This window comes from Chelon labrosus (assembly GCF_963514085.1).
Source record: "Chelon labrosus genome assembly, chromosome: 15".
Lineage (NCBI taxonomy): Eukaryota > Metazoa > Chordata > Actinopteri > Mugiliformes > Mugilidae > Chelon > Chelon labrosus.
Window position 1 is genome coordinate 3,740,539 of NC_140348.1, and position 27,049 is coordinate 3,767,587.

Consider the following 27,049-nt stretch of genomic DNA (forward strand, 5'->3'; position numbering starts at 1 on the left):
AATGATCTTGCAGTTGTTGACTTTGCTCATAGCTGCACACCATTGTTATCTATCTGGATTATGTACCATTCAGCTTTAAATTTTAGTGTCCATTCTGATACTCAGAAACATCTTGAATCCTTCTTGCTACAGCTCATGTAAATGTTTTAACCCTCAACCTAAACCCTGATCCTCACCACTCACTGCCCTGTGTGAACCTCAGCATGACCTTAAACTGATCCTGAGCAACAGCTCTGCTCCTGACATGAACGTGACTCAGACTGGGGGCAAGGCAACCTGCCCCTCACACCAAAAGCCTCTCTCCACCTGTTCACTGTCGACTTTAATCAGCGTATGCCTACTCTCGGTGTTGTAGAACGTATTGCACAGGTTTAATCCTTCCATTGCTGCATAAGTATTACTCAAAGTATCAGCAGATTGTCACACAGATCCTGACGGTAGACAAAGAGAACCCATTAATTCAAATGAAACAGAAACATTCTACTTGGATTTAGTTTGGATTTGTCTGTTCCACATATGTTTGTGGAAGTGTGTGATGGAAAAAAAAGTCAGGACATCTGTCTGTGAGCTAAATCTTAAGAGAATCTGGGTCATGTAGCAAGACAACGACCCCAAGCAGACATGTCGTTCTATAGATGAACTGGTAAAAACAACATTAACAGCAACATTGATATTTTTGAACGACGGAGTCAAAGTCCTGACCATAATCCAACAGAAATGTTGTAGATGGACCTAAAGCAAGCAGTTCATGTGAAGAAACCCACCAACATCTCAGAACTAGAGTGGTTCTGTACTGAGGAGTGGGCTGTGATTCCTCCAAGCCGCTGTAGACGACAGATCAGCAGTTAGCAGAATCTTTGCTGTTATTGCTGCACAAGTGGGTCACAGCAGATACTGAAAACAAGAGTTTACTTATATTTTGCAACTCACAGATATGAACAGTTTGTTTCCTAAAACAAATACATGCTCAAGTATAATATTTCTGTTTGTGTGAAAATCTGCTGAAAATCTGCTTTGAGTAATGTTATATGCAGGAATGGAGAAAATTCTTAGTGGTGCAATTACTTTTAAGCAACACTGTAAATATAGCCTTCTACACTTACACTCGCCATCATTACATTACGTGTCTTTCAATAAAATCAGATGGCACAGAGTCTAGTATTGAGTATAGTGGGTTGAGTTTTGTAGTACTTTTAGTAATCCATTTTGAAGAGTAGGGATGGGCGATATGGACTAAAACATTTAACCCGATAATTTCTGGTATTTATCACGGTAACGATAAAAATGACGATAAATAAACACCAATTCAGCCTAATCTTTTTGTCTATAATGCATCGGCAAGTTGTTTTTTTTCCGTAGGCTTTGGATGAAGTCGACGCTGCTTCTGCATCCTTGCGCATTTTCTGGCTTTCTTCATATTCTGGTTTGTGCTTGTGTTTGAGATGGTGGAACAAATTAGTGGTGTTACTGTCCTTTGTTTGCAGTATTTGTTAGCAAACCTTGCATGTTGTAATTTGCTGCTCTGCGTCAGACTTTTTAAAACCAAACCAGTTCCAGATAATGGAGGTGGAGCCTCGTTTAGGAACGAGCTCCTCGCTGCCCGGCATATCTGCTCCGCCTTCCGCCATTGTCAGTTTGTCAATATTCCATACGTGTTGGGCTGCGAGTGTGTCCTGCACATATATACGCCATCAATGGGAATTTATCGTTTTTATCGCGGGATGACATATTCTTACCGTGGGGAATGTTTTTGACGATATATCGTAAATGATGAAATATCGCACATCCCTACTGAAGAGAAAAAAAAGTTGAAAACATGTTAACAAACTAGGTGTTTAGTTAGTATTTGACTAATTTTCGAAGATTTCTGACTAATTGCCTGTCTGATTTTTTCTCATCAGTCAATGACATTTGGCGCTTGTCACTATCTAATCTCAGAGAGCACATATCAAGCACAGACAGTGATCACGCAGGCCTTATAAATCGAGAGCACAGTTTGTGGCAGCTAAAATGGATGAGTGGAAGCTGCAGAGTTGAAATATTTATATATAATTATAAGACGGAAGCAGTCCCACAGCCACATGCAATGACTGCAGCTAGTTCTTCCCATACATAGTTTTTACCTAGACTGGTTGCCCAGGTGTATTAACAACTACAAAACTTTTTTCTTACCCATCTGAGAGCATGACAACCTTTGCCAAGGATTAAGCTTCCGCAACCTCTACCTGCTGCACCTCATTGTTCTGCTGTTACAAATGCTCTGCAGAAAAACACACCCACAGAGGGAGAGAGGGGGGTTTAAGTAGTGCTGGTGTGCTAGCTGAAGCAGCGTCAAAAGGTGAGGCTAAGAGGAAGGCAGAAGGACCAGATATGAAATATTTTACCACGAATAAAATCTAATTCTAAAGGAAATGTTGTAACCACTCAGCAAAGTACTTTGAGATCACTCTGGTTACTCAGGCCAAGGCTGCAGCAAAGCAACACATACTGAAGGAGACTTTTAAAAGTAGAAAAAAACAAACCAGAAAACATTAAGGAACAGTTTGGCTGTGGGTGTTTTATGTCTTAATGCACTGCAGTGCTTTTTACTTGTCAAGTATATACACTGGATTGATGGCGTGGGGGTCCTCACAGGGTGCTAGCTGTGTGCCCTGGCTGCACCCGTCCTCCCTCAGTTCCGCTCGTGCTCCACCTCTTTGACCGTTTTTGAATTAGCTGGAAGTTAGGTGGGGTCTGCCAAGATGGCTACTGTCAAACGAGTTATGCATCTTTTATATACAGTCAATGACGTGAACGGTTGTGTGGAATAATGAAGTATAGCTCAGTCATTGTACACAGCTGCTGTTGAGTGTAAGGAAATCCACAGTAGCCCTGCTCACTTGGCATTTGTGTTGCGTTTTAGGGCGTAATGTTTCTTTACAAGCAATATTTCATTATTCCGGTGGAGACTCCTCAGAGGCTGAAAGCAGAAATGATGCATCCGTGTGTGTCCACTTGTGTGCATCCCCAAACCACTGCTTTGCAGTCGCTTTCACCTTTGATTTGCTGCGACACCCCTCCTCCCTCTCTTTCTTTCCCTCCGTGATCGTCTCTCTCCCACAGCGCTGCTTGCTTTGCTTGAGTCACTCCAGAATGGTGTGCCAAGAAGAGCGCCATTTGTTAGTCGTTTTGATTATGAACAAGCAATTTCCCCCCCAGGGGTGAATGGTGAATGCCCTCAGGTGGCAGCAGGTGTGTGTGTGTGTGTGTGTGTGTGTGTGAGAGAGAGAGAGTGTTCTGTGCAAAGTCACAAATGCTAAAAATCTAAATAATGGGGCCATCAGGTAAAGCACTTTGTGTGTTTGTGTATCTTTGCGTGTCTGTGCTCATGAATATATTGTCACTTTTTCTGTCATGCAGGATTTGTGTGTCCTTCATCTAGCTTCATTCATTCTGCACAGACGGTGGGTACATTTCTTCACCAGTCTCTCCGTTTGTCTTATATAAAAATATATAAAACATAAAGTAAGATGCATTTAAAGTAAAAGAAACAATATTGCACAAGTATTCGCAATAGACAGAGGTAAGAGATTGCAAATAAATTAACAAGGTCTGAAGTGTTGACAGTGTTAAGAGTGACCAACACTCAGTGGGAGGAGTTATAAAGTTTGATGGCCATAGGCAGGAATGACCTCCTGTGGCGTTCTACATTTGGGTAGAATGAGTCTGTTACTGAAGGTACTCCTTAGACTGGCCAGTGTGTTGTGGAGTGGGTGAGATGAGTTGTCCAGGATGGTCTTAACTCTTGCCAGCATCCTCCTCTCTGACACTGTGTTTAAAGAGTCCAGCTCCACCCCTACAACATCACTGGCCTTGCCGATCAGTTTGTTTAGTCTATTCGCGTCTGCCGCTCGCAGCCTGCTTGCAACGGCGTACAGGAGCACACTGGCCACTACAGACTCATAGAACATCCTCAACATTGTCTGACAGATGTTGAAGGACCTCAGTCTCCTCAAAAAGGTAGAGTCGACTCTGGCCGACATGGTCATAGACCCAATATAAATATGGACAATGCGTCCCCACATCCTTGCACTGGTCAAACTGACACTATTTTCCCGGGGACCTTGTGAATTTGTTGCCAGAGTCTGTGCAGTACAGTGCAAGAGTGGAGCCACGCAGAGCCGTGACATTGATGACCTGCCCACATTTCCTCCACTCGTCTTTTTGTTTCATTAATACTGCACTCTGCTCACCAGTTACCAGGAAATGTTGGATTATACACTGGACTTATTTATTTATTTATTTTTTCCCCCAACTCTCACAGTCCTACAGATCACTTCATAGAACGGGTTGGCATGGCAACTCGTAGTGATCATGATGTCACATCCTGTTGCTATATAACTAAAACAAAACTTATCAGAAAAATACCAGTATTATATTAACCACCTAAAATGACTCAAACCATCATTGAAAGAAATTTATTTAACATGTATTTTAGTGTTTTAGTTTGGCCTAAGTCCCATCCACTAACACGGTGGATGCTTATAACCTATACTGCAGACAGCCAGGGGGAGCTCTACTTGCTTTGGCTTCACTTTTGAGGAACTGTTCCCCCGTCCATCTTTATACAATCTAGTATAAACTTGTTGATGCACTGTGAGGGCTTCACATCTGTCTAATACCGCACTGGTTACGTTTACAGACAATATTTCTGATGAGGGATTCCAACTGAAATGTTTACAGCCACTTAATCAAATGGTCTGATCAGATATATGTGTTAAATGCAAAACATCAGTCAAAATTCTTTAACAACTTCTTGAAAATACTGAATTAATTCAGTAGAAGATGATGACCAAGGTGTTTCCACATCTCATGGCTTGCAACTTTGCTCACCTTTTCAAACAACTCGTTGTTTTGCTATCTTCATGGTTTTGTGCATGTGGAGCAAGCGTGCTCAGAAAGAATGGATTTATTCCACCCAGAAGTTGTGTATAGAACAGAGTATTTTCCTATTGCTACAGATTAGCAAAGGTTTCCACCACCCCACCACTCTGATCACTGACTGAAACTTCATTCTGATCGAGCTGGTCTGCTCTGATTGAGGTAGTTACATGAGGTGTTGTTGCCTTGCATTGAGAAACATAAATATGCTTCTCTTCAACTTTTCCCATTCAATAAAAGAAGTGAAAGAAGTTTTTTTTTTTTTTTTTTATCTCAATCAGATACACTGTTCCCTACGTATTCCGCTCAAATAAAATAACATAAAATCGCCAAAATTATGATTGAAGTTAACAAAATAGTTTGCTCACAAATTTAGCAAGACTGCAGATCTGACCAGATATTTGATAACACCTTTCAGATCTGGCTCCCATCCATGTGGATTTTATATTAATCTCTTTTTTTACACTTCTTTCTGATTTACACTGTGGTCTAACCTGAAGTCTCATTTTCTTTTTAAGTTTGTCACCAAAAATGTTTGTGGTACATAAGGGATACAACATTATTCCATTTAATTTGTTTCCATTGGATTCATACATGCATATAATTAGATTTACATATTTTTACGCACAATTTAGCAGAGTGTAATTTGTAATCATCCTCTTATTTTCCACACTAATATTCTCATCCTTAGCATCAATTAAAACATTTCAGTATGAGCATCAAAATGTTGCAACCTCAGTCTGCACCACCAGAGAAAGTGAAAATGAATCTTACAGCAAATCATGTGACATCTGAACTCAGCATAATCTGTGTTTGTGAGTGCACCTCGAGTCTTATCTCAGAGTGAGAAGGTGACAAGTGAACGACGCCTTAAATACTTTCTATACTTGAGCTCCTCTGTGAAATCTGTTCACTTGCCAGATGTTCTCTTATGTTATAACAGTTACTGTTTTAATTTGCATTAATGAATAGTCTGTTCTCTAGCTCTAAAGTCACCTGTATGTCAGCACTGTGTCGTGCGCTCTGCAGAGGTGTCCGCGTAGTTTCTCTATGTCTTCTCTCGATGCGTTGTATGAGTGTCTGTGTTGATTCGGCTTTAATTGGCCTCCAAACGTAAAGAGCTCCACTAATTGACTGCTAATTTGTTTCTTTTATGCGCTTTACTGGAGTGTTTGTGTGTTGTTTTCTTTTTTTTTTTCTTCGTCTTAGCAGTGGAAACACTGTTGTATTTCTAAAATATGTGACACATAAACAGCCACACAGGCAGCACCAGTATCATCTTGACCTTTAATCTCAAATCTGTTTATCTGTGCAGGAGTTGCCAGGATCAGAAACCCGAGCTGATGTGTGTGTCTTTGTCTGTGTAGCTGAGTCATCGTGTGTTTTAAGTGACGAGGCTGTCCAGTCTCACTTGGCTCTTATCTTGTCCCCATTAGGCTTTCCTAAGCAGCTTAAGTGTCTGTCCCCTTTTAGTCAGAGCTCTGCGTCCAGGTCTTTAGTGTTCCCCCATGAGAGAAAAGAGCTTTCCTCAGCACCGACCACCAAGTCTGCTTATCTGTCTTCTCTGTGCACTACACATTTAACACGTTCATGTATGAAAAAAGAAAACGCTAACGATGGCCACTATCATCATCAGAACACAATCATATGGAAAGTAGAGAAGCTTTCCAAGTGTGTGATGTGTGTATTGTTTGAGAGGTGGAATAGAAGCTAAATTCTCAGCTTTCAAGACAGCAAAAATGTATAAGAAAACTCATTAAAAACAAGTGAGATGAGTTATTCCACAAAAGTTTGATTAAAAAAAAAATCTAATCTAATATATGTTTGAGGCCTGTTCAGACCTTGCATTAAGATCCATCCTGGGTAATCCAATCGCAAGTGTCTAACTTAGGGCCCGTCCACACGGAAACGCAAAAACGCCGAAACGCATAAGTTTTTCATCGTTTTGGCCTTTCGTCCACACGTATCCTGTAAACGCATTGCCCTAAAACGCACTTTTCTGAAAACGGGTCCCAGGGTGGAGAAATTCGAAAACGCAGCTCTTGCGTTTTCATGTGGACGGCGAATACGGGGAAAACGATGACGTCATCGCCACACTCCCGAGCAGCCTTCCACATCCCGCGAGACGTCTCGTAACAACATCAACAACAATGGCGGACTACATGCTAGTTTTCATGCTGGAGAAGATATTGAGCCTATTAGGGTTACTAGGGCAAAATATCATGCTCCTGTGCCACCACGCTGAGCAAAAAAGGCGATTTGTAAACAGCGCTCAAGCTTTATGCGCATGCTCCGCCTCTTCCTCTCCATTTTTGGTGAATTTCTGAAACCGAAACAGCGCCACTTATAGGCCTGGAATAGGAAGTAGCGTTTTCGGTCGTGCTGAAACGGATCCGTGTGGACGCGGATATTTCTTGAAACGATGATCGAAAACGGAGAGGGAAAAGACCGTTTTCGTACGTGTGGACGGGCCCTTAAAGTACAGGTGTGAACTTGGGGTTGAACGACTTCTGAGTTTTTAAAGTCGAGTCGACTTTTATGTGGTGAAGGTCGAGTCACACACACATAAACGCAGTAGAAAGTAACGCTTCACAACAATGAAATCTATGTTCTTGACCTGAACACATATTGTTCAGGTCAAGAACCCACAAAAGGAGCTAAGGAGGCTTTTCTACAAGTGTATTGAAGCTTGAACACAAACTATTGTCGACCGTAGCCCACGTCAACACCTTAAACATCGTCATTCTGACACTTCTAATATGCGACTCTCGCTTGTCAAACTCTCAGCTCTGCCATAACTCCTGTCTCTTGCATGGTGCATTCACTGACATCAAGGACAAAAAAAACATGCTCTACAACCACAGCAACAACGTCAACTAATAAAACACAACAGAAATAAACAAACATATGAGCTTATCAATACTGTGTACTGCAGATATGTTTAGTGACAACATTAGAGATAAAAACTGACAACAATTTTAGTGTTTATTTGCATGCAGAGCACAAAACTAAGATAGGTTTCTATGTGCTGGTTTGGGACGCATGTGGACGTGTATTTTAATGCCAGGTGTGGACACGTGCTTTAAACTGGCCACTTGCGTTCAGATTGCCCAGATCGGATCTAAGGTTTGAACAGGACCTGTCTTGGAAGAAATCTTCTGATTCTGGTGCATGTAAATACATATGTCTTATCAGGTCATTTTATTTAACATCCATGTAGACAGTTAATCTCATCCGAATTTAATCGGGTTGAATCAATACTGTCCATGTAAAGATAGCTACAGCATGGGGAAGCTTGTATTTTAGTTAGTAATGGAGTTGAAATAATTAAAAGGGATTCCTGTGACATTCTGAACATTGGATAAATCATCATGTTGTGGAAAATTGAAGATATAATCAAAAACAAATAACCTTGAAATGATATTTTGCTCACAGTATCGAAGCAGTGTCTCCTGTCTGTCACCATATTATTCTGCCAGATGGCATGAAACGGCTTCATTTAAAAGGACAGCTCTCTCCATTTTATCTCTGCAGGGTATTTGTTTGATAAGAAATGAGTGCAGAGTTGAGACGGCTTCACTGCAGGAAATGACAGTGGTTAAATTGAAGAGTAAATGTAGTATCAGCACAGTCATAATGTAAAAGGCAGAGTGCCAGGTTCAGGCTTCGTGTATCAGCTCAGCTCACCCTGCCGAAATATACTCAAAACAACACTAAACTCACATCAGCTAGAGTTATCAGCGGGTGCACCGGATCTCCAACCACCTCTCGGGGGAGGAGGGACAATTTTGTATAATGTTTGGAAATATGGCTACAACTTAAAGAGGAAAAAAAGTGATCTGATAGAAGTACTGGTTAGATCAGATTTGGTTTCAAAGGCGGCGCTGGGTAATTTATGACATCACATTTATCACAATAAATCTCCTTGTGCTCAAATAGGCCTATTGTAGTCCTCAATTCATTCCTTTGTGGCGATGGTCTGGGAGCGGCTCCAAAGCTTTAAAGTCACAGACTCCTCTTGGGATGACTCTGCTCTTTCTCACACCAGTCTCTTCTCTGGATCCCAAAGTGTTTGTTTAATAAGCCGTTTGCATTCTCTCTCAAGCTTTACTTCTCTACTTTCTGTATGAAGGCCACTTTACCATCCCTGCTTTCTGCCCACCCTTGGCTTTTCGTTCTCTGGTGCACAGATAAATAAAGCATATTCGGCTTTCGACACAATAGCTGTTGCAGCTAAATATATAGAAAGTAAAAAACAAAGACAGATATTATCCATACTGTCTTATCTGAATCGTCACCTTATCCCTCTTATCCCATACTGTTCTGTAATTCATGTAGTCATAGAAGTCATATCAGATGCCTTCATTAGTCCTGTAAATCTGAAACCAGTGATGGGTTTACTTCACGGAGCAAACTGTGGATATTTGAAGGCATCTATTGTACAGATGATGGAAATGGTCTGAACATGTCAGATGCTGATTTCAGCATTAAAGTAAGTGTCTCATTTCTGTTGTATCCAGTAAGAGTTTCCAAACATGTGAGTACATCCAGATTCTTCAAAAACAATCCGTTGTTTCCAGCATCTTAAATTATTGGCTAATATTTGTTCAGATCTTTTAAACTGACTCATGTGATTCTCTTGGACAGAAAGGACGCTTGCTGGTGTTTTATGTTTTCAAACTCATGGAGGACAGGAGCTGTGTGAAGCCACTGTGGTTTAAGGCCTCGTCCTTGGCCGGGGTTTATAGAGGAATGAAATATTCAGCATCCAGCTATGGCTTGTGACCTGCCACAGCGCTACAAGAGAATTCACAAACACTGCCTATAAACCCTACCTGCCCTTTTCTTCTACTCTTATTCCTCTGTTTTCCCCACTGTCATTCTTTTCTTTATTCTCTGTCTTTTTGAATCCTCCCTCCATCCACTGCGACACAGAAACAATCAGTGGACTGTAGGAGTCTGTGGATAATTCAGTGTCCATACTGTCCAGTCAAGCTTATCAGTTACCTGCGGCCATATTACAGAATTGAATCCAATGTCCTTAAACACCTAATCCTCTATATGAATGTCCTACAGATAAGCTCAAGCACATGCACGCAACAAAGAGTCATCACTCCCTCACAGTGATGCAAACACTCTTGGAGACATGTTGAAGCTTTGACATTATAATAACAATTATATTTGGCCCTTTTATCACATTTTTTCTTCAAATTTTCTCTTCCTCTCTGCTCTCAGTGGACGTTTAATAACTCTGGCTTTTGTTCCCTCTTGCCAGGCACTAATTTGCCTATCTGTGGCCTGAACTACTTCAGGTACACTTCATCCAGTTTGACATGTTAATGGCCTCAAAAGTATGCACATCATTTCTTTGTGATAGCTGATGTTTTGCTTTAATTACTTGTGCTGACTGTGAAAATGTACATTACCCTTAAGAGCTGTTAAGTTCCTGGACTGCGGGGCTCTTTGAAACAAGTATAAATCTCATTATGTATTTTTTATTTATTTTTTTAAATTAAAGTTTAACTGGAAAATCTATGTTTTTTTTTTTTTTTAACGTAATTTGTTGCGGCGGAGCTTACTAGTCATTAGAGGCTTTCTCTTAACCTAAAGGTCACAACTTTTAGCTGCAGCCAATTACTGTCAATCAGCAAATATGTGCTTTTTAAATTAGATAGTGAATTCCTATCTAGTCAAGATGAGTAAAAGAGAAATGACCCGAAATGTCAAAATTAAATAACAGTGAATGGCGTGGCCTGGTAAACAATATGCCCATAATGACAGCAGTGGCTGTATTTAAACTGAAATGTCATGATGTTCCTGTCTGGCCATGTTAAAGCATGTTGAGTGTGTTTTCTATATTTTTTCCCCTCATTCTACCTCTGAATAATCTCAGCCCAGACCATAGACTGTATATAAATATGGACAATGCGTCCCCACTTCCTTCAATGGCCAAACTGGCCCTATATTTCCAGGGACAGGAGTGGGACCATCTTGCAAGTTTGAAGCCAGATGACTTATGACCTATACTGCAGCCAGTCACCAGGGGGAGCGCTACTTGCTTTGGCTTCATTTTTGAGGAGCTGTTCCGTCGTCTATCTTTATTTCCAGTCAGTGATCCTGACAGTCAAACACATACTGAAAGCAATACTTCCGTAAAAGTTCTTCAGTAGTCACTCTTCATAGTCTAGAAGAGAAGTAAAATACTGAGTCTGTGTTGCACTGTTGCTGAAGTCATTACATCTTACCTTCCTCCTATTCATCAACAGTTTGCTGTTTATACAGTATATTATACAGGGTATATATTGGAAAAACAGTCATTCTAATGAGCATATTGATCCAGGTTTGAGAAGCGTTTCATGCTGGATTTTTATTTGTCATTACTGAGCCTCCACTGAAATAGAGTCTTACTGCAACAAATCCAAGCTCAATATATGTCATTCTCCTTAAGGTTAATTGTTGCAGTTCCATCATTCAAGCAGGTCTGACATATTTAGTGGGCTTTTCATTCAAGATTCTGGATTTATCTCCAAAATGAACTCCCCAAAGCAGTCGACAGTGGAACTTAAATTACTGCAAGACACACACAAACGAGCATAGCAAGATGATCAAGGGAAGGTGCTAGCAGACAGCCTCAAAAAAAAATTCATGGCTCTTCAGCCTGTGTGGGCTTTTACGGTTCAAGCTTAGTCTGAACAGAAGCTCTACAAAATATTTCCAGATATATTCTTCATCATTAGATCATATGTCTTGGGAGATTTGTGGATCAATTTGTGTCTGACTTTTCAGAAATGTTGCTTAGACCCAGTGGTTTAAATAATTTGGTGGCAATTCTTACGCTAACATACAAAACACTGTGGAACAGAGTATGGCATTTTAAATCAGCATGTAGTAGCTAGTACAAAGATCGATCTCAAGGTTCAAAATTCAAGTCACATTTATTGTCACTTCCACAATATGTTAAGGAAAACATAAAGAGGTGTGAAATACTGTTTCCCTTGGTGCCACTGTGCCACATATATTTAGACAAGACACACACAATAACCACTTCTATTACTACTGCCTCATTGCTTTCACATTCTGTCTATCTCGTCAGCCACAACATTAAAACCACTGCCAGAAGAAGTGACTAATATTGACCATTTTGTGACAATCCAATGTTCTACTGGGAAACTTTTGGACCTGGGATTCATGTGGATGACCAGGCACCCCCACCCCATAGCAATGACACTCCTTGATGGCAGCAGCCATCCCCAGCAGGATGCACACACACAAAAACGCTTTAGGAACGACTAAAAAAAAACTGGCCTCCAAAATCACTAGATCCCAAACTGATCAAGTATCTGTGGGATGATCCACAGAGGCCCCTCCCCTCAACCCATAGGACCCAAAGAACCCCACTAACAACATTCTGTTGCCAGACACCACAGGACACCAGAAGGCCCATGTCCATTTTCTGATGAGTCACAACTGTTTGGAGGGACAAGGGAGACCTACACAATATTAGGAAGGTGGTCATAATGTTATGCTTAATCTGTCTATATGATACTCATCAGAAAAACAGAAATCTGACCCTACGGACTCGAGCCTAATGAATCTCTATTCTTTGTGTTAAAACAATCACTTGTGTCAAAGGTTAAGGTCTCTTTAACGCTCCAAGCATGAATAGTCTCAAGTCTCCCTCAGGCTTCCTACTGCCCTCCCAAAGCCCCCTTTCAACCCAATGATACTCCTTCAAGATGTTAGCGTGACACATCACAGATTTTTACATCTATAAGCTGTGTAATTCTCTCTTTGGCGCTATAGACCAAGGTGTTCTTTCTGATAATTATGGGTGTCAGGATGTGCGACTGTGTGGGCCGCTGGGAGTAAGAGAACAGTTATGGCTAGACAGGATTGTCAAGGGAAATCACCTCGCAGAGAGGTGGGGGAAGACAATACCTGCAGCAAGGGTTCACCTGACACACACACACACACACACACACACACACTCACCATAACACACACTTTAACACAAACATTTGTCTGTAAAAACTCAACCCTTGTTGAATGCTAATGCTGTGCTTCATTCTTTCTCTTGTCCCTCCACCTGTCTCTCTTCTCCTGTGCCGTTACAGATGTGACTCAGAAAACCGTTACCTTGGTAACCCTCTCCGAGGGACCTGTTATTGTAAGTATCCTGCCACCGCTACACCTGAGTCTTCCTCACCTCCCTGGCCCCACACACACACACACACACACACACACGTACGTCCATACCCTCTCCCTGCACACTGTCTCTTTGTGCAGTGTTCATTATGTGTCCCAGTAAGGAAGGTATCCCCACTAACTTTCCTGACTGACTGAAGTTAATGCTTACCCCCTTTAAGATCTATAAAGACTCCACTTTGTGACTTTATTTGAATTTGATTGAAACCTATAGACAGAAAAGCACCCGTATACACACAATGCAGGAGTTAAAACAATCTGTGCTGATCTGTGCTATATTACACACGTGGATATTTGCATTTGCTCTGTCATTATTTATTGAAAATATACAAAGTCTATGGCAGTAGCTTTCTGTGAGAGATGTTGAATAATATTGCAGCGTATTCAAACACAGAAATTGATTATTCAGCAGAATTAGTCCTTTCTGTACATTCAAAAAAAGTCCCATATGACAATTTGTGGGAAATAGTAGTCACTCTAGTACCTGAAATGACTATAAGGATGTTTTGATTCATTTTATGGACCTAAACCTCTTTGGTATGGTTAGGAAAAGAACTTAAGCTAAGAAACGTGATTACAAACCAAGAACATCCCTGTGTCACATTCTTTGTACAGCACTGTCACATACTGTCACAATTGAACTGTTTACATGAACACTAAATATAATGATCTGATCAGATACGTGTGTTCCCATGCCTCAGATCGTGAATCTCTAAGGAACTGTTTTGACAAAGTGGTTCTGCCTGATGTGGAATGTTGAATCTGTTGGAAATATTAGAGAAGAGGATTTTCTTTTTGTAACTTTATTGACAAAACTGAATTGATCCAGTAGTAGAAGATGACTGAGATTTTTCCACAAATTCAATGCTGCAGGTCACATAGATTTCAGCTTTGTTCATCTTTTCAAACACTTGCTTGAACAGCTGGTTGTAGTTCTACCTCCATGTCTCTGTCCTTACTGGAAGCTCCTCACCTGATGTTTACCTGACGTGGAGCAAACATGCTGATTAGAAGTGTTTACATAGTTTTTGGGAGCTAAAAGTTTCCTATTGAATGGATTATTAAAGGTTTATGTGAGGCATTTTTAATCTGATTATTAGTGGACTATCTGTCCATCTTGAGATCAAAGGCATATGTGACACTGTAAGGTGGCTCCCAAATTGAAATATGGATTAATAATTTTCTAAAAAAAGAACAACATGTTTTTGTTGCACATGGATTAAATATTTTCTCACTTTTAAGACCGAAGCTTAAAGTAAGTTGTTGTGCTCCTGTCCAGGACTTTGTTTTGCTGTTTCCAGATGCCAGCCGGGATCACATAGACTTGGCTAATTTGCAACAAATTGCTGGTTTTACTTCTAAAGGGCAGACGAAGGAGGAATGCTACAGACAAAACAGATGTTTTTTGGCACACAACTATTCCCACGCACTCTGCGTCTCTCTCCACACACATCGGCTCTATGAATTACCCTCTCTTCTATTATTATAACACGGGACAAAAGTTCAAGTCCTGTCAATGTCAATAACCCTCGACTGAGAGTGGAGCTAGCGTTGCTTCAGTGAGGGAGGCTTGAAAGGATACGGCAATCACAAGAGTCGTGTCATCAATTGCACTGGTCACGTCAGAAATGTCTTTGATCGGTAAACGGCTTCAGCTGAGGATTCTGGTTGAGGATGACAGCATAGCTTCACTTTAGCAGGCAGAATCAGAACTTGAGAGACATCTGCAGAATATGAGCATGCCTCAGTTAAAGAAATTATATTTGGTATTTTAATTGACTAAAATAGTCCAGCTAACATTTTGCGACGTCCTCTAAATGCTAGTAACATAATGTTGGGAAGTGAGTCATGATTTTCTTTTACTGTTAATGGATGGTATGTTTTTATCCTGTCTGCTGCCTTCAGGACTTAGGTTTGAAGGCACTAGATGGCACCAATGCAATGCCCTTGCCCAGTATGGTGAAGGGCCTTAGATAATGCACACGCACCCAATCAGACATAGAAACACATGAGTCCAGGTACAGAGCTCAGTGATATCACTATGGCCGCAGCTGAAGTGCTGTGTGCTTTTCAGATGTGCGTGACTCCATTATGTTCTGTCATTTATGTGACATTATCGTCTATGAAATGGGGTTAGCGCTGTTTGAACAAGGGCAGGCACACTCAGATGTTCACACGTGAAAGCACACCGCACACACATACATGCAGAGAGAGAAAGCGAGTGTATACATTACAGATTTAAAAGCCATCCATTTACTTGTACTCTGAGGAAAGGAGCTACAGTACCAGAGGTCAATATTAGCTTTAAATGTCACTGGAAGGAAGATGCTGATAAAGCTCCATCTCAAATCATTTAAAATTGCATACGGAGGACAGGACAGGAAGTTCTCGTCCTGCTGGAGACTTTGACAGTAAAAGTTTGGGAAATCTGCACCACCTGTGAATTTCTCTTGTTGTAAGGAAACGGCTGACAGCAGAGAGATTAAGTGGAAAGCAAGGAGTCGGTGTTCAGAGAAGGTGTTCTTCTGGTAGCAGGGTTGGTGGCACGATTCCTGGCCGGTTCACATGCCACATGTGGGCAAGAAACCCAAACTAACAACTAATCAGAGCCATTTGTTGTAAACTAACTTCTACTCTATGGTGCTCAGATGACATGTATGACAACATTGCTGTCCATCTGTCCATCACCACATAAAGCCCCACCAAATGATTTGCTTGGTCCGACAGATCTTTGCTAGAAAATATTCAGTTCCCAGCAGACCAACTTTCCCTGACAAAAAAAAACAGTTGAGTGTCTGGCTTCCAGGCTACATCATAACTGATCCAAGTCTTAAATTAATGCTTCTCTAAAAACCATCAACGATGTTAGTCTGTCAATTGGAAGCTGCTTTTCATTTAAACTCGTTGCAAGTAGCACTTTTCTTTAAAGAGCCCAAGCCATCAAAGATGACAACAACTTCTTCATGTGTGTGAGCATCTGACTGCAGCCTGTAGTCTGGAAGGTAATTGAAACTGGAGACACAAACACAGATGTATATGGAACTTCCTTGTAAAAGGAATATATCCAGCACTCTTGCAGACTAAAACTGGTTGGATTTATTCTGTTCACGTTGCAGTTACTGACTTTGTGTGTGCTCCGAGAGCAGCAGCTCTGACACAAAACACCTACAGGCCAGGAAAGTCCAGGAAAAAAGAGGTCAGTCACTTACCTCAGACTTAAAGGTGAATAGAAAGCCATTATCTCAACCAAACAACCGCTCAAGGTTGAACAGCTGAATATCATAACAAGTCCAGAACCCTTGACATCTGCTCTGAATCAGCCTGCAGCCTCCTCTCTGTCTGCAGCTTTCTTTCTCTTCTGACTCATATGTATAGACATACAAGTTCAAAGTCGCCTGTAAACAGGCTCATTGAAAATTAAGCATTTTAATGGTCTTAAGCTAAACGTCAAAAACACGACCAGATGTTTTCAAACTTGTTCAGTCATCTTTATTTTAAAGTCAGAAGTCTTCTTCCGGTCCTACGCAGGTAATCCACAATAAACAAAGAAGTAAAGGCTTTCTGCATTTTTAAGGATTTATAAATCACTTCTTGAACTAGTTTTAGATCTGTATATTGATGCTATGCTACTTTCTTTGCTCCTGAGAGAAGATAGACAAGACATGATTTCCATAACAGCAGGAGTAACAAGAGTTTGGTTGAAGTACTTCTTATCCATCAAAACTAAACTAAAAAGTTATTATCTTGGTGGCATAACAACGAACACTTCAGAAAGAAAAAAAATAAGTCTCAGATTTCTCATTTCGGCACTTTTTCCTATAATATTATAATTGGAGAAAACAAATAATGAGGTCAGAAACTCAATCTAGACAAGATTTCCATGTAGAAAGTAAGGCAGCAGTCAGAAAGTCATGTTGAAATGTTTTCATCACGCTGATAAATATGAGCGTCGAGATATTGACGGCGGTGTTCCTCATCTCAGTCGGGGATGAAGCGCAGAGAGCGGCGCTTTGGTTCAGTTAACACTGTCATATTGAACCACCAGTCAATTGATGAAAAGCAACTTTGCTGTTTAATGAGTTTGCCCCCAGCCAGGCTAGCATTTATGAGCAGGCATCTCCAGGACAACGCTTTAATGAACCACTGTCATACTCCATCACAGTCAGCTACAAGGGACGTCTAATTAGGAGCGGCCACCGAGTGTCCCACCACTCCTACTGGAGAGACCGGCAGTCGGCTGAATTACCAGCTCACACCAGTCAGTCAAGTCAGCGCTGCTCCCTGCACGCAGCCCGCAGGCATGCTGGGAAAGCTTAGTCAGGCCGAACAAAAGTGGCTTCAGTGTCTGCTGACAGCCTCACAATTACAATTAAAGGACAATTAGTGATACACACCATAAAGACTCAATAGTGATGTCTGAAATATGAATCGATGCTTGGAGAGGACTAATGAGGATTAATTTATTGTATCCCCATTACTCCAAGACGTGACTAGAGATGGTAGTAAACTGATATCAAAGACAAATGAAATAGAAGTTAGAGACTGCTGTAGCCAATTCAGACCTCAAAGTAGTGGCATGGCAGCAATCTGCACTCAACAGTGTTGCTGGCCTAAGGTCGTTCATTAGGCCATGATCTGGCGTCCGTCCAAGATGCCTTAATATTTGCTGACAGGCAGAGCGTCTGGACTCTTATCCCGCGTGGACTAATTGGTCCTATCAGGCCAAAAAGGCTTTTTTGCAATCCAGTAGTTACCACTGACAGACTATTAAATATTCTGACTGATTTTCGGTCAGTTTGGTGCATGGTAATACAGCGTATGACATTATGGGCGGATAGGACTGCATAGAGTACAGCCTGTAGTCTGGTGTTATTCTATACGCGTTTTATTATTGTATACGAGTTTTATTATTGTTAATGATGTTGTGGGAGCTGTGGGATAGTGGTTAGAGAGAGAGAGCAGCTTAGGGACCTTTATGTTCATGGCTGAGCTGCCTTGAGCAAGCACCTAAAACCTAAAACTGCTCCCTGGGCCCACTGCCCCGAGTGTGCTCACTGGGATGGGTTAAATGCAGAGATACCAATGAACTTGATTGATAATATCCTGCAGTCTGCGTCACCACAAATGTTAATATTGTGCTCATTTACAGACCTTGGAATTGGACCACTTTTATATTGACACTGTATTATCTACCAAGCTGATCAGTTTACCTGCGCTGATAGTTGTGCATATTTGTGGCCTGGAACATTGTTGCATGGTACAGGTCTGTGAGTTCACGCTGTGATGCTGTGTGTCTATAGAGAGCCGAAGTCCCGCCCCTCTACTTCCGGGTCATAGGACCTATCTTTCGAAAAAATATGAACGGCAGTCTATGGAGAGATCATAATTATTTTTTGGTCCCGTTCGAATTGTGGCATGAATTTCACATATGATGTGTGTGAATTTAAAAGATAATTTTTCACGTCAAGAGATAAATTATTTGACGTAAATAAGCTGAACAACATTAGGTTTTGTATGAGATCGCTTAGTGAACTACATCTCTTGTCTCGAACAATGTACGTAACTGGAGAACTATGGCTGTCTCCTTGTTGAGCTTTACCGTCTTCTTCCAGGACGAAGGCAGAAGCATCAAACGAGGTGAAAATCATTATAAATCGGGTCATGTCGAGAGCTGTAGTTACACGAAGGGAATTTTGGTCGGTTCTGTACGCGCCAGCATGCGGGACTCGTAGTTCGTTTTATTACGTATTTTCCATAGCGTTTTACTGAACTATCTTGCGACAAACTGTGACATTCTTGACATGTAAAATCATTTTTTATTCTGAAAAACAACATATGTATAATCCAAGGCACAAGTCGATCGGGACCAGAAAATAATTTATCTTTCGCCATAGACTGCCGTTCATATTTTTTCGAAAGATAGGTTCCATGGCCCGGAAGTAGAGGGGCGGGACTTTGGCTCTCTATATAGGAAGTTGCCAATAGTAAACAACTGATAAATGCATATTTGTAAAGTGGTGTTACAAACTGTTGTAAACTTATTTCTAAGGATTTTATTGCTTCATCGCCTCTTTTACCATCTTCATTAGTTCATTCCAAATTATTTATTTTAATTCTTTAGTTTAGATTTAATTATTAAGTTAACAGCTACAAGGACAGACTATGTTAAAAGGCTCACTCTCTAGTAATGAACAGACATCATTTATGGTGCTTTTTCCTTTTCAGGTGATATTTATAATAGTGGTTGGTGCGTTTTGTTTTGAATGAATGAGGCAAAACATCCGTACTTTAAACTGAATACTTGGGATTGGATTCCCCAAGATGGATGTTAACGCAAGGTCTGAACGGGGCCTTTCATCTTATCTAAATTTCCATTTAAATCCATGTGTAGACACAGTATGTGTAGACAGAATGTGTGTCTCCTGTTCAACCTTTAAATACGTATTGATTTTATATGTGTATTCTGGTGTTTTATGTGCTCAGAAATAGTAAATAGTTGAGACCCCCATGATTCCTCATATCATTTTATTGCGAAGGCACAGTGAATTTCTAATAGATGGAGGTCGGCTGACCTCATGCATACATTACCTCCAGCTTTCCTTGACCTCCAGTTATGTCGGATATTGAATCTGCGTCGTCCTTGTGTTTACTCCCCTGATTCTAACCTGTTTCCTCAGCACGCTGCTGCCATTAACGTCTTGTCTGCGCTCCGCGAGGAAGGTGTTGCAAATGGGAAATAATGAGTTGTTAACAAGCATTAAATGAAACCTCAGCGAGAGAGTCTTACAAACTGACACTGACATCGAATTCATGCTTGTTTTGTATTTCTATTGGAGGCAGAATGCAAGGAATATCAGATTATGTTCCGGGTGAGAGCTTCCCCCTCTATCTGTTCACTCCCCACCTCGGCCTTTTGTTTCATATAGACTGAATCAGCTTACATATTATGGTAATAAGATCACCCATCTGTGAACATGAGAAATTGCCGTGGATCTTTTCTGTTTGAGTTTTTCTGGAGATCGGTAATACCTTTAGATGCCTCGATACGTTTCGTCTGGAGTGAGAATTTGCGCGTGTTTGCGTGTAATTGAGACTGCCTAAGTGAAACTGCTTGTCAGAGTCCTCAGGTGGGATTTGTAATTAGCTGAGATGAACTTTTAAAGCTGGCTGATGCTCTCGTTCCTAACAGCCTTGAAATCAAACTTATTGGAAACATGCAGAGGGACTGCTGTCATTTGTTTTTCAGTCTGCTTGCTTAACTATGCAGAAAATACAGAGTGACGCACATGCAGGTAAGCACAAGCACATGTACATATACGCCCTGGATGCACTGAGAAGTAAATATACAAACACATTCCACTCACAAGTCCCTATCCCCTTTACAAGAGCTTAAAGAAAACTAATTCTGTGAAGTTACTGACGACCCTTATGGGATAAACAACTGAACAGCAGCAGCAGAGTGTGTCTGCCTGGGAGGATGGGAGGGAGGGAGGGAGGGAGGGAGGGAGGGAAGAAGAAAGATGTTACGGAAAAAATATTGTCTTTGATCTGATGATATCTGCTGCTCGGGCTAACTTGCCATGAAGGCTGAACAAAACAAGGGTGTTTGTCAAACATAATTCGCTTTCGTCTTGGTGACGCCCCAGGATTGTAGAGCTGAAAGGAAGGTGATAAACGAAACATCTCTCTCACTATGCAGTGTGTGACACAGAGTTTTTCTGCTCTGTCAGTTGAAGAGCTTCCAGAGCGTCTCTGCTGAATCCTGCCACTCAGTATTAGATAGCAACGTATTATCTTTTATGGATGGATATTCCTTTTTTGTGTGGCTAAAAAAGAAAACTAGAATTTGGACAGCCATGCTACATTTGGCAACGCACTGCTGTGACTGATGGTGAGCAAAACACAGTCCACTTAATAAATATGGTAAATTACCAAGGCTTTAAATAAAATAAAATCAGCTTTATTTGCCATGTACTGTATATAGTGCTACTCAAAATTTGTGTGCCCTCCGGAATTTTCTGGTTTTCTGCATTAGAAAGAGTTAAAACACAAGAGTAGACATAGAAAACCCATTTAAACCAATGAAACAGAAATACTTGAGTATTTGTTTGTTACGGGACAATGAACCAATATTATACCTGGGACACCTCTAGAAATCTCATCCAGTCTGTGGGTCCTTATTTGTGCCTGTTTTGCTGGATCTGGGTCAGGACCACTTGCCATATTTGATGGTCATCATTGACCAATGAATTCTAAGTTATACCTGCGAATTCTAAAAGAAAACCTCAGGACATCTGTCCATGATCTGAGTCTTGCAAGAAACTGGCTTGTGCAGCAAGCTTAAGCACATAAGTAATTTTACGAACGTTTCAAGAAGAACAAAATGGATGGTTGGATGGTTGGAATGGCAAAGTCAAAGACATGCTGGTTAGGTTCATTGGTGATTCTAAATTGGCCGTAGGTGTGCATGTGAGTGTGAATGGTTGTCTGTCTCTCTGTGTTAGCCCTGCGATAGACTGGAGACCTGTCCAGGGTGTACCCTGCCTCTTGCCTGTTGACAGCTGGGATAGGCTCCAGCAGACCCTGCGACCCTTCACAGGACAGGTGGTTACAGAAGATGAATGAATGAATGAATGGATGTTGTGGAAGGACCAAGTAGTCCATGTGAGGAAACCACCAACATCTCAGGACTGAAGTGGTTCTGTACTGAGGAATTGGCTGAAATTACTCCAAGCCACTGACTGATCAGCAGTTATCGGAAAACGTTTTGTTGCTGTTGCTTCTTGGGGGTCACACCAGATATTGAATTTTCATAAATCAACAGATACACAAATCTAATATTTCCGTTTCATTTTTTTTGATTGGGCTCTCTTGTCTACTTTATGAAATCTGCTGATTTTCTGAGTCATTTTTATGCAGGAATTTAGAAAATGTATATACACAGATACAAGGTGTTTGTTTCTCTGCATTTAACCCATCCAGATGACCACACTTGGGGCAGTTTAGGGGGCACCGCAGCCATGGACATAGTGGGAATTGAACCAGAGAGACCTCATGTTCCTAAAGTTGCTTCTCTGGTTGTGCTCAGAGTTATTCTTTACTGTCCCAGTGTCACATTTATCCACTCATTTACACAGGGCTCACACGTAATACATGCGCCGGAAACCGCTAACCCTTCGGGTTAGTCAGCGCCTACCTACAGAGCTGTTGTCTTCAACAAAAATTAGAAGGAGGTTCTTCTTAAAGGTTGTACTTCTTAAACACTCTTTATTTCACCCAGACGTTTGCAGTAGTGAGGATATGAGCAGCCTCATGCAGAACCCAAGGAGCTCTAGGGGTTTAGTGCCTGGATCAAGGTCTCTTTAGCCTTGCACATTTCTTACCCTGAGTCCTGAGATATGAATATTTACAATTTTTATATGAGAAGATGTAGCAGTGTTAAACATCTGTAATTTAAAAGTAAAGTGCAGTTAAATTAGAGTGCCAAATGTAAATACAACAAAGAGTTGAAATGAATCACATTTTATGACATACAGACTGTCTGAAATACTAAATAATCTTAGAAAGAAAAATTACCCAGAATAGTGATCTTGAATTTCAGCTTCAGTGAGTTTTTTGGCTAAGCACTTAAATCCAGCGATCCACTAATCCTTCTGTGTCTCACCTGACTCAGTTTAGTTTCTCTAGTTTTCAAAGGGAGTTGGCTGCAAGTTACACTTTCACAATTTGTATTTCTAATGTACTGCTCTTACATTTAACTCGTGAATTTAAGCGTGTTGCCCAAAGTCTCATTAAAGCTGACATCCATAAGTTAGCATAAATTATTTCCCACCTGTCTGACTGGCTCATGTTTAGTAAGCTCACATTATGGTTGACACAGCTCCATTTAAATATCATCTGTAGCGCTTAGAACTTGAGAATATTTCTAATTCAGCCACATAGTGAGTACAACTCCATCAGTACATGTGGCACAGCCTGCAAATCGGTCTTTTAATTAGCTGGATTGTTGCGTCCGTCTGGGTCACAATTTTCAAGATGCAGCAGTTTTTGCGGGATTAGATTAATCGTTTGAATTGTGTTTTTTAATGTATTAGTCTAATAACTGATGAGTGGTGAAATAACTATGAAAACATCAGCTTTTCTATGAGCTAAAAATAAAAGACCAAGTGTTACCTGCATTAGACTGGTTTAACCTGAACTGCCCCTGGATCCCTGGATGTGCTCTCGCTCTCTCTCTCTCACACACATGCACCCACACACCTGGATTACCCTGAAGGGTTAGCACTCAGCAGTCACACTGATTACCAAAAAATAAAATTCCCCTCTAAGCCCGTCATCCTCTCATGGCCACATAGCTGCTTTCTCTCTTTGTTCCTCGATCTCTTCCCTCGTCCTCAGTCTTCCCCTCCCCCGCCCTTCCCCCGCCCTTCCCCCCATTCGGCGAGGCAGACAAGGTGACCCAGCGTGGGTCCTGCTGTCCATCCAGTTGTTGAATCACTGCGGTTCTCTCTGCGTTGCTCATTGTCTCTCTGACAAAGAGCTGCTTCCAGACACTCAATAGGAGCTGCCTTCGGAAAAGATTAAATCTCTGGGAGAACATGATCATTTAGACTCTCTCTCATGTTTTATTGATCAACCGGTTCACTTGTCCAAAGGAACCGGCATCCGCTCATATTCATATTTAGATAATACATGTGTGCTTCTTTTTATTCTGTCACTGACTGGGAATCTTTGAGTAAAGCCCCACCACTGTACTCTTATTCATCGAATTAAATATCGACTGGCAGTCAGCGTCTGCTGTGTTTTTACTTTCATTAATCTGTCTGTGTCTGATGGTGATCAAAGAATCCTCCACTTCCAGTAGATTAAGTAATTCTTTCTTCCTCTGTCTCTTTTGTCCAGACAATCTGTTGATCGACTACCAGTTTACCTTCAGTCTGCTTCAAGAAGATGACCGCCACTACACGGCCATCAACTTCATGGCCACGCCTGAACAGGTAACGCACACGAACAAAGACACAACACAGAGGCCCTGTGACAGGAAGTAGAAGAGGAACCTGGTACATGTGAATCGGTTCTTAATGTTTGTGACACAGTGTCTTGATCTAGACATCAGGTGACAGATAGGGCTCAGTGACGTGCAACATCAGTCCACGGCAGAAGCTGAACGGTTAATGTTGCGTATTGAACGCTATATCCTCTAAATGTTGGCAGACTGTGAGTTACTTCTAAATTCTCGACTTTTTATCTGACGTCTTCTTTCCTTCTCTGAGCCCGAGGTTTTTTCAGATCCAACTCAAAGTGGAATTTAGAGGCAACACTGCAAACAAAATCAATGGAACGATGCAAAAAGAGTTTTTGCTGTGGGTGGCACAAGCTGAGGAGAGGAAGATTTGGTTAAAGCTGAAAATGTTTTACCAAAGATTTTTTGTTGAATATACGCAGAAGTCATGCAAAAGGTTGACAGGCCTGAAGGAAGAGAAGCTGAACAAGCTTTACATTGTCCGAGGAGCAACCACACGCACTCCAAACCACGAAACCAATAAATAAATAAAACCACACACAGTGTTACGTCTTCTAGCTACCGTTGACCGAAGTCACTTTGTCCACAAGCGTTCTTTTTTCTTTCCAGCCCAGTAACGCCTCGGTTTCTTTTTCTTTACCTGCAGGCCAACAAGAACCTGGACATGTCCATCAATGCCTCAAACAACTTCAACCTCAACATCACTTGGTCCTTAAGCTCAACAGGTAAAGAGCAGGTTCACACTTTGATACTAAAGAGTTTCTTTTTGCTTGGTTTGCTTTTTACATTTTGGCTACTCCACTTAGTTGTGTGTTAAACAATAAATCAAATAATTAAAGGCCTTTAACGATCAGAGTACACCCAACCCAGACATGAGATTGTAGTTTTTTTTCTCAGGTTTGATTGTGACCACAGGCTGTGTTTTACTCTACGACTACAACTAATCAATGAGCTATTGAACTATTTTATTGATTGACAATTAGTATTTTTTGTCCTGAAAACTATGCAACTCTTTCCTCCAAGTTTTCGTCGAAGAGTCCAAAACCTAACGATACAGTTATGTCCAGAAATCGTGTCAGATCTCGTTGGCATTGATCTAAAAGATGCTGCTGGTGTTGAGTTTACACACAAATTAAATTCATTTTGATATGTTTTGCTCTAACTCTTCTGTTAGCCTTATCAACCTGAATGACTGGAAACACCTGCAGAGCTTTGAAACTTTTTTTTTTTAAATAAAGGCTGTGTTTATAAAGCCCAATTCGCACTGGACTAGTCATTTTTGATCTTAATGCCGCATGAAGCAACCATGTCCGTAATTTGTAAAGTAAAAATCACACCACAAATTACCCACCACATTTCATCTAACACAGAGGCGTTGTGATAAAACAAATCCAGTGCAAACCGGCATCTCTTTGATTTAGGGATGTGTTTTCATTTTTTTTCTAGAGTTCTGTTTGATTCATGGCTTTTTTCTGCCTCTTGTCACTTAAGAATTATGACGGCTGTGCTATAAATCAAAGTTTGGACAGCTGTTGGGGTGCAAAGTTGACATCGCCGACCCTTATACAGGAAAAAAAAGCTTGAAACCATCAGACGAGCGAAATCTCAGAGCATGATGAGATGGATGACAGGCCTGGCAGCATATTTAGATGCACTGGATTTTATTTAGTCAAGTATTTTTGTGTTCATCACATCGGTAAAACTGATACTGCCTGATTAAATACTGCCAGGTAGCTCGTAAACTCTCCCCCGGCATCAATACAGTCTAATCACGTCATGTTTTATTTTTAAAAACGTGTTTTTCATTATTAATGACATGTAGTGGAGCAGAGACAACATAACCGTGGATAGTAAATTAGAGTAAAACACAGAGTTTGCTTATCCCATGCAGACGCGGACAGACATTGGGGCGTCATTTCTGAATCACATGACGTCCCCAGGTAAAACTAATCCTATGTGAATAGGGCGTAATCTTAATTTGTGTTTATATGTTGCTTCTTCCTTGACTTGAGTCATTTCGGACTATAATAAGAAGACACAAATATTTCTTAAAGGCAGTAGTTTCTCTAGAAAATTCCTTCTTACATCTCAATGCAGTGAAGATTTGAATGAGCCGTGGTTTTAACTACAATTTGGTGGGATTTGATTGTTTAGTCTGTCTCTAAAACTCCTTAATGAGTGTGTCTGTGAAGATATCCCACAGTCAGTATTTTGCCTTTGGTGTCCTTAAGTGAAATGGTCAGATCCACTTCCAGCCCCCCTCCTGGGGATTCCCCCTCTTGACAAAACACATCACAAGATATTTAGAATTTTGGCATTAGGGCATTTTATACATTTTCCCTCCTGATTCCAATTAAGATAAAAGCACAGCGCTTTCACGCTGCCAGTGTCTTGGGACCCGGAGCCTCTTCAGTTTTGGACTGTGGGCCTTGTGTGTGTGTGTGATAGTCTGCAGACCATTACAGAGTGTTTAATGGGCCTGATAAAGCAGGAGGTGGAAATATTTTATTCACAGCGTCTGAAAAACTCGGCCATTAACACAGAACTGCTGATAATGCTGTGAAGGATACTTGGATCAGACCTCTCCAGCGCTGAGAGAAATTTACAAGCTCCCTCTAAATTACTGCGAGGTGTCATGAAAATACTTTCCCTATGAATGTTAATTGTCCTGGTTCAGATGAAAGGGGCGCCTTGACATTTTAAAATCCAAACCGTTTTAGCTCAACCTGCTCGCAAAAAAAAAAAAAATAAATAAATCTTTACAAGGTCGATTAAAGAGAAAGCTGTTGAGCTGGTTGGTCAGTTAGACTCTTACTGTGGTGCTTCTTGTGGCTGATGAGGTTTGAATTGATAATTATTTATTTATTTCGATTTTTAATCCATCCGTCATCCATCACCTCC

At 41.0% G+C, this 27,049-nt stretch overlaps 1 protein-coding gene across 1 annotated transcript in view; it reads left to right on the forward strand.

The window, feature by feature from the left end:
• Positions 1-27,049, forward strand: part of atrnl1a (attractin-like 1a) — a 270,092-nt gene that overhangs the window by 113,705 nt on the left and 129,338 nt on the right. Inside the window, exons 22-24 of the mRNA XM_084562309.1 lie at positions 13,035-13,087; positions 24,028-24,122; positions 24,795-24,873. Coding sequence (XP_084418435.1) covers positions 13,035-13,087; positions 24,028-24,122; positions 24,795-24,873 — 227 coding nt within the window. The remainder of the gene's footprint in view (positions 1-13,034; positions 13,088-24,027; positions 24,123-24,794; positions 24,874-27,049) is intronic.